The 9,346-nt window shown below is 34.1% G+C and overlaps 1 protein-coding gene across 1 annotated transcript; it reads right to left on the reverse strand.

Moving 5' to 3' along the window:
* Window positions 1-309: 309 nt before the first annotated feature.
* Window positions 310-8,938, reverse strand: LOC115456399 (barH-like 2 homeobox protein). The gene is made up of 3 exons (XM_030185442.2): window positions 8,345-8,938; window positions 4,199-4,315; window positions 310-638 (listed from the first exon to the last, which is right to left on the reverse strand). Exons 1-3 carry the CDS (start codon window positions 8,778-8,780, stop codon window positions 310-312), a joined length of 882 nt encoding a protein of 293 aa, XP_030041302.2. The 5' UTR covers window positions 8,781-8,938.
* Between the last annotated feature and the right edge of the window lie 408 nt (window positions 8,939-9,346).

Below are 9,346 nucleotides of genomic sequence, written 5' to 3' on the forward strand. Positions count from 1 at the left end.
AAATATTATAGTAATAAATAAATAGCTGCTCTCAATTATATTTTTATAAACCTTATACTCGTGATATGTTCAAAGATTATTTATCGAATTACTGATCACTGTTATAGATATAACGATCATTTGTTTCAATAAATTCTTACTACAGGAATTTTTATATACATATTTGCGGTTAATTTTGATACCTTGAGTAGGGCCTCGAAATTTACCCGCAAACTAAATGTGTAATTTATAACATAAGTGCCTTACAGCATCTGCATTTAAATGTCTTATGGTGGAGAAGACGGCAGCGTTACTGGTGTAAAAACACAACTAAGCGGCGCATACGCATATGGATTCAGTAAAGAATATCCTTGAGGGGCATGTCCAAAAAATCTGTCCAGAAAACAGTCCTTGCCGCTGTGCTATTTTCAAACGCGATGTCAGTTGCTTCTTCCATTTCGTTCTTCTGTTTTGAAACCATGTTTTTATCTGTACTTCAGTCAGACCCAATGCTTTGGATAACTCCATTCTCTTAGAAACGCTAAGATATTTATCTAGTTTGAATTCAGCTTCTAATCTTTCTAATTGTTTTGCGCTGTAAGCTTGTCTTGGCTTGCGTTCGGGTCCTGCACGCCGGGGTCTTCGATGGTTCTTGTCATCTGTTTGAGGACAAATATTGGTTAAAAATAATGATAAGTAATTACTTTAAAATGATTTTGTTCCATGTTTTTTTCCAATACCTTATATCAATCTTTTGAATAAAAGGTATCTGAGTAACTGTATAAAATTGAAAGCGAATGTTATAACTAGAACATAACATTAACATACTCTGCAGATGCTATTAACTTTTTAAACTAAACATTCCAATTTTGTATAGTTAAGATATATAACGTGGAATTTCATGTAAAGTAATACTACAAAGTAGCTGTTCTTGCTAAAGATAAACAACGGTTAAGTTTTTTTCCAGTACTAATCGGAAATATCGCAGAGTCTCGTTAAGTGGCAATAAACACAATCTGTGTGTTTGCATTGCGCCTGCGCAGTTTGACATCTCTCGTGTCAATACGGCATTGTGGCCGGTGTGTGCTACGCCTTGCTAACCGACCGCTAACTGTTTACGTAAGCGCTTCATGATGATCAATCTTATGTGTAATAATGTGTTAAACTTTAAAGGGCTCAAAGACCCTTCAGCTTTTGCATCTTAAAACAAATTTGCTAAGAAATGTGGATTCTTTTTTTATAATATCTTACCTAAGACATTATTTATCTGCAAAAATAGCGTGCAATGATAATCCTAATATATTTTATTATTTGTGCTTAAATTTTATAAGTATTCACGAATGAGGATTCGCGTCACGTGATAAGATATCCTGATATCTAAAATACAAGAATTATAATCAATAAAATCCACATTTGTCGTATTATAGATACATTAAAGGGTTTTACTGACTACAATGTGGAGTTATCGCAAAAACTCTACATCTGCGTACTAATCAGTTTACGAGGCGCTTTATTATGTTATTAGTAAGTAGCACAGCATCATAAACTGACTATGAAAATTTTATCCTTAGAGTACAGTTTGATCAGTTTGAGTTCGTCGGCTTGGAGATAGCCACTGTAAAATGCCAGTTTTATTTGCCTATGTTCAAAAGAAATTTCAAAACAGTATTTACTTCTCGATTAGATTTAGCTATTAGTACCCTATAGGTGTTTATTTTTAATGGGCTTTTGTTTTATTAGATTTATTAGCTTGATACGTGAGTTCATGATCAATAAGAAGGAGAGAGCATCTTTTCTGCTGCTGTTGTAAAGAAAATTATATTCTAAAATTAAGCTATCATAATTTTGTTAAGCTGGCATTTCTGAGAAGATTTTTTAGTATTACACACTGCTCTATAATTCGACAAAGTTAAAATATAAACATGCAATACTGTATCTCCTCTTTATCACTACCACTCTAAAAAAAACTACGTACAGATTATTTATTTAAAAAGTTGTGGTGTGGTACGAAATATTTAACTATTTCTCGGTACGTTTCATAGAGGTCTGTCTGAGTCTCTGGAGCGGATCAGTACAGGGTATGCGTTAAGGCGGTGGACAAACAGTGGTGCTTTGTTGGTAATTATCGCGGCAGCAGCTGTTTGCCCGCACGTCGGTGCGAAGTCGCGACCACCGTCCGTCGGCTGAGTCGACATTTCGTCGAATGCGTTTGTTTGTCACTGCGACTGAACGTTTGGTGCACTGTATTGGATCTACTTATTAGGGCTGTGAATATTTTTTTCGTGTTTAACTATTTTTATTGGATGGGTGATGTAAAATGAATAAGCTGCATTGCCTAAGACTCATAGAGTTAGGGTGAAAAATGAAAATATGAATTTTATAAATAAGGTAGTTTTTTTAGTAGATAAGTAGTTATAAAATAAAATAATCTCACTAAGATAAATAGATTTAATTTTTTATGCCTCTATTGTATTTTATGCTGGATATGATATTAACAAATTAAACCAAAGTAAAAGCAACATTAGTACAAGTTCGTATATTTCTTCTACTAGGAAAAAAAAAATTAATAAAGAATAGGTATAAGGAATCACAGTCAGCTATCAACGATGAAAGAATGTCAAATGTCAACTCGGCTTGTCCCTCGCAGTTGACATAGAAAGTTTGAACTGGAGACCCCCTGACTATTCCCGGACGTGGCACGCTCACACTAATTTTATAGCCACCGAAATTCCTGCCGTCGAGTCTACAAATGTGACAAAAATATTGTCACACTAAAAAATCCTGCAGCCCATGAATTATAAATTAGCGCCTTTTTAATAAAAGAACTTGTACCTATCGTTGTATAGCTACACTGTATTTATGTACATTACGGAAGCTCTGAAAAATTGTGTAGGTATGCGTATTTGTAATTAAAAAATATTTCTGTTTTCCGGTTTTAATCTAAATGCTTTTAATGCCTGGGAATAGAATAGTGAAAAGCATGAGCTACATTAACACATTGCGTACTAATGATCTTATCATACTGGCGAATTGCGAGAGAATTCATAGCGGAGCAGAAGCGCGGGAACTCGGCGCGTACGCGCAACGAACATGTAGCGGGGACGAATCTCTTCGTTTCACCGACGTCATTTTGTATACTTTCATCATAGCTAGTAACTAAGTGTAGGTCTTGATATGTGCAGGTAGAAACGATTTTTTAAGTAACACATAGTAGTCATTTTTTATTCTTTTGCAAAACAGCACAATGTATTCGTTTTCCCTTCACTCGATTCAGATGTTATGGATTCTCCAAATTCTTCATGTTCTGTACCTGCTTTTGGGTTATTTTTCTGCGTCTTCTAATTCTTTACATTCTTTGCTTTGCTAATGTATAGCTAATAGCAATGTTTTCTAGTTGAAATACATTCTATTATTGACTGTCCAAAATGTGTTGCGAGCCCGTAGCGTGTTCGCAGCGAATCCGCGGTGCATCTGCTGCGCCTTCGCTCAGCAATAAAATCGTTCTCAATCCGCCAGTGTGTTAGATCTCTAAAGCAAGGATGACTTGAAAGTTGACCATAATAATTAATGCAATTACTAAAATATTTACTTACGCAATATGCAATGTTAAAATAAATAAAATACTTGTCTCGGATTATTTTGAAGAACATCAACTAATTGATAAATAGCATGAGAAATATAAGATACGAATGTGTAAATGATTAACCCCGTGCGTTATGGTTGTTAAGTATTTAATATGTAAGGGCGGATCGCGTGTGAACCGCGCGTGTGAAGAGTCACACCCGGGCGGTGTCACGCGATTATAACACGCGTGCTACAATACACAATATTCTCGTGTCCCGCTCATGCTATGATTCCATCATTAATTGCTTTTTTATTAATGTAAATGTATGTTATTATTACGTGTGTATATGCCTCTAGGGAGAAATTGCAATGATACAATTTAATACTCTGAAATGTTTGTATCGTGCCACTAAATAATAATTCAATTAATTAAATTAATTAAGAAATAAGTTTTAGTTGGCAATCTTGCATAGATAAATTTAATAACTAGATGCTGCAATTAAATATTTTTACTTAAATATATCTGAACATCTCACCGCAGCCGCACTCACGAGCCGTAGTAGAAGCGTACCGTTAACTTCACGTATTCGGATGCCTGTATGAGACGATCATATAATATAAAATGTTATGTTTAGATGTTATCGTGTAAAAATACCGTAGAAGGTGTTGGAGGGTTGATGTGTCGCGAGCCAGTGCGCGTACGCTTGTCCTGCGAGCAGCCCCGCTTCGTTCAGCGCTCCCACTTCAGGGCATGCTGATGACGTCGACGACACTGCAAAAATAAACAAATTTTAAATCATAATTCCTACTTGTACAAATGGTTATTAGGTCGAGAATATTGCAATCCTATGCTTTTGACGCAGGCAGGCACGTAGACTGCTTTTTGTACGTATAAACTAGGATAATTTTCTATTGCGTTACTAAATGAACATAAACGTCTGTCCCTGTTAACATTGTGCAAAAAAACCATCAATGAATAACAAATATTTAGGCAAAAAACACGGTTTTAGTTTTCAGATTTTTTAGTTATTCTATAGTTTAATGCGAACATTAAACTATACACTTTTTTATTTTGCAACTATGGTTAGAATAACTTGTGGTAACGTGTTGTTTTCAAGAAGACAAATATATGGCTTTATTTCTTAACGTAATATCAAAACTACCTTATACAACCAAAACGATTATAATATTTTAAAACCACGACATGACTCCCTTAACAATACCATGCCTCTTTAAATTATAAAGTCCTACATGAAATTGTGAACGGTTTCTCACTGTGAGACATATAATGTTATCACCAGTTACAGAACAAGAACTAAGCTAAAATAGTTTAGCTTAGCTAGCACAGGTAAAAAAAATTAACAAAGTACCTACATAACTTAGGGTCGTATTAATAATAATAAATCAATCTCGCCCTTGGAATGTATCTCAAGTAGGCAATAAATGTATTCTAAAATTAATTAATTAAACAAAGCTTAAGTCGTCATTGCTGACTCAACTGCGGACAAGTTCTTAAAAATAGCGACGACTTTAAGATACTTTTAATTCGACAGCGGCTCTGCTAAAATCGCACTTGAGAGCAAAACTGAGATGCAGTTATTACGGCTCTTAGTTTACAGTCTGTAAGTGTGAATAATACCTTAGCTCACCAACCCAGCTAAGTTCTTGTTCTGTCACCAGCTTTAATTTTATAATGTCTAGTAATTACTCTCACAATCATAAAATATTTTTTTCTTTTCTCCATAGTCTTTTTATGTTTTTCTACAAAATTTAAATAACCAAACTTGCACAACGTTGCTCGGTGCAGAAATGAGCATTGCGCTGTTACTAACCTATTTAGACTGTCATGTACGAGAGATGTAGTACCTAATATAATCTCTTAATAATATAATTATCATGTAATATTTATTTTTTCAAATTTTCGTGATACAAAGTGCAAACCAATGCGCTGATCTGTGTCAATGCGGATGTTTCTAATCTATTTGTTGACGCAAATCTTTAGAGTTTAAATTTTAAATAATGATCATAAAATATTTTATGTGAATTGGAATGTAAAAACTTGGTCACGATTATCAAGTCAAAATATTTATTTATTATCGATTGTAGGCGCCATTGGATGTGGATATTGATTTAATGAAATAATAAAATACTAGCAAAACGCGGAACATAATATTGTATTTTTAACAGATTTTTTTATTTATAAGATGAAGCTATATATATTATTGACTTTATATTCAACATCTATATAAATATATTGAATTTTGCGAAAAAAAATCTACTTTCTACTGTTTAATATTATACATATACTATCAGGGATTGATTAGAAAGTTATTGAATAATTTACCTAATAAGTATATTTATTTTGTTGGATATAAAGGCATGGGATGGGAAGGATTGAGAAAGAAAATTTTAATTAGCCGTGTTATTGGCAGAATTTAACCCCTCAAAAGAAAAAAAAAGGCTGCCTCGGGGCGTAGTTGTACTGCATGCGCGGTACGGCAGCACTCTGAGGTCCTGGGTTCGAATCCCGGGTCGAGCAAAAGTGATATTTGGGTTTTTCTGCTCAGTATCAGCCCGGAGTCTGGAATTTGTGCCCGATATGGCGATAGGCTCGCCCCCTATCACATCATGGGACGGAACACACTTGGCGAAAAGTGGGTGCCATGGTTGCGCCTCTGCATACCCCTTCGGGGATAAAATGCGTGATGTTGTGTGTTTTAAAAGAAAAAAAAAACATACGTTCTCAGTGCTTACTTGCTTCGTGCATTTGCTTTGCAAAAAAGTCATATTCAAAATTTTAAGCCAAAATCGTATGCTTCTTGTGCTAGTCTCTTAGGCTGGATGCTACCTGTCAGTTTATAAGTAAACCAATTTGCCTGCTCCACTTTACACTTTATATTAAAAAAAATATTGTTGCCTCAATTATTTCTAAATTTAGTTTATAATGACAAACATACACTTTTTTAAAAAAAGGACAAAAGAGTGATAGGTTACCCAGATTGAAAATTATAACTGGATTAAAATCAGTTCCAAGTGCACGCCTCCATAATTTTTTGATTGTACTATTAAATGAATTTTTAAGTATACATATTATAACGCATTAATTATACGATTATTATAATTGTATATGATTAGTCAAAGAGATTTGAGAACTCAAAAATGAACATCAACTTATCCTTACTTCGTTTTTCCTTTTTGTTTCGATTTATAATGACTTTTAGATAGTATAGAATATAAAATAAGTATTTTAAGATACAGATAAGGTTGTATCTACATTGACTTATAAAACTAAGCTCGATTTAAGGAATTATGAAAGCCTGTAGGGTTTTGATATACAGTAGAGGGCTTACAATTGTAAAGGTAAAGGTAATTTACCTTTTGAGGGAATGGGACCTCATCTAGTGTACCAGTAAAGTGACCTGGAATGACCGAATCTAACGAGTAACTTGGTACTACTACTACTTCTGTTAGGCGTAAGTGACAAGGCCATTTGGTACAATCTATCTGGTTAGAGAATATCGCTCTGTGTATTTCTACAGCTAAACAGATAGCTGCTAACTGCACATAGGTGCAGTCAGCCACAGCAGCTAAACCAATGAAAAAATCAAACCGCCTTTAAACTTTTGTTTCCGTATCAACAGTCTTTTTTTTTCACAAAAATAAACTTCATAATTTAGGTACTTTATTTTAGATAAAGAGAAATTAATATTTTGGTTGAAGTTAGTGTAGAAACGTTATGAAGTTTTAAATGTGTTCAATTAATTTTGTGGTTGATTGTACTAGCGCTGTTGAGTTCTAGACAATATAATCATAGTTATCAATGAACATGAAACAGCTCTCAAACTTTGTACCCCTTTTTAAATAAATTGTGCGTACGGAGAAGTATGAGTTACATATAGAAACGGAGTGCAGAAAAAACTCAATAACATTCAAACTTTAAAAACATTGAATAGCAGTTGAATTTCGATTACTGGGCGACAACCAGAATCCATTAATTACTGATTCGATTCGAATACTTTACTGAATTAAAAAATCATTATAATTATTAGTTCTAATGCTGCTTTTTCTAACTACAATATTTATTTTACTTTTATATCAATAGGCCTGTTAAGTATTGGTAGATCGTTCCACACAGAAATCTGACATTACATTTCGTAAAAATTGCTCAACATTAAATGCAATAAATAACCATTTATAATTGCGAAAAGTGGATGCACTTATCTTCAAGCCTCTGCATATTATATTATACTTTCAAATTTTTAAGTCATGTAGACCTAATCTCCTTTGTCCGGCGCGACGGTCAGTGACATGAAGGCTCGGTAATTTTAGGAAATCACATTTAAAACAATAATAAATTACTTTAAATTGCGACTTGCGGCTGCAAAAAATAGGCCTGGACTCTCTGTTGAGATACTTTGTCATACATGCACACCATTGGTATTCGATACTATGCGATTGCACGTAGGGATGCTATAGGATCCTTTATCGTTCCACCTATTATCAGGTGGAGCTGCATCAATTTGTATTGCTTGTAGACTTTCGTTTATAGTTACATAGGTCTTGTTAGCGGCTTCGCTTGCGTGAATAGGCTTTTCCGGAATTAAGGTCTCTTGTGTCGATTTTTTTGTAGTATCCAGGGTAAAAGTGACTAATATCATAATCAAGAATATGTATACGTGCCTAATTTCATTCAAATCCTTTTAACAGTTTTTGCATTAACTTCCTAAAAACATCCTAACATTTGCATCTACTTTACAAACTTTTGAATCTACAATATTAATAAAACAAAGTTTATAATTACCATTATGCTCATCAGTGTTTTCTTCAACTTCGTCATGTTCATCTTGACACAAATTGCTCAAGTTTTTGGATTCACTATATTTATTATTACCTAAAATATTGTCTATAAGGAAAGTTTTACTTTTATCTTTAACACTTCGGGATGATTCACTCTTGTCACTTATTGTATTTGTTGCACTTTTTCCTGGTAGTATCAATCGGTTATGTTCGAAATAAAGTATTTTCTCAGCATTACCAAAAGAATTTATTATAGAATTTTTACTAACATAATGGTCACTATTTTCACAAATATCAATTGTTTCATTTTCGCTATCATGTTCCGTTTCTGATTCACAGCCATAATACGTTGAATCTCTATCACCGCACAGCACCCTATTGTTTCTTAAATTGATCGCATCATTCTCACAAGTGCTCGATATGTCATCTATTGCGTCCATTATTGGTTATATTACGTACGCCCGGAATTACACATTAAACACGTCACTTTAACTTTAAAGAGGCACCACACTGGACGAGAAAGCTATGTGCGAAGACAAAATTTCTTAACCGCGAGATGACGGAAACTGATAATTGCTTCCGAAAATAGGTGGTGCCACTTGATCGGCTACGGTGGCTGTAGGTATGGTCGAGATGAGATGCTGTTACGCTACTGGCTAATAATCTAGTGGAGGGGATAACGCCATCTTATGTAGGTGGGGCTTCCACGACCGCCTGCGAAAATTCACACCTTTCTTTTATTTGATAATACGTTATGTCAGGGCTCTTTAACTCACAAAGGATCTCTAAAAGCTTATGATGAGCACAGGATCCAATTTCCGTTTGTTATTGTTTGATTAATGTCGCTGATTTAAGTGATTTATTGTAAGTGATTCCACTTCCAAAGGGCGTGTTGTTATGAATATTTTATCCTAATGCTTTAAATTACCACCCCTTCGCTTTTGTCTAGAAATATTTTAAATCGTTTCCTAATAACTGTGAGAAAAACAAATATACTCTTTTTTAT

Source organism: Manduca sexta, chromosome 20, assembly GCF_014839805.1.
Source record: "Manduca sexta isolate Smith_Timp_Sample1 chromosome 20, JHU_Msex_v1.0, whole genome shotgun sequence".
NCBI classification, from domain to species: domain Eukaryota; kingdom Metazoa; phylum Arthropoda; class Insecta; order Lepidoptera; family Sphingidae; genus Manduca; species Manduca sexta.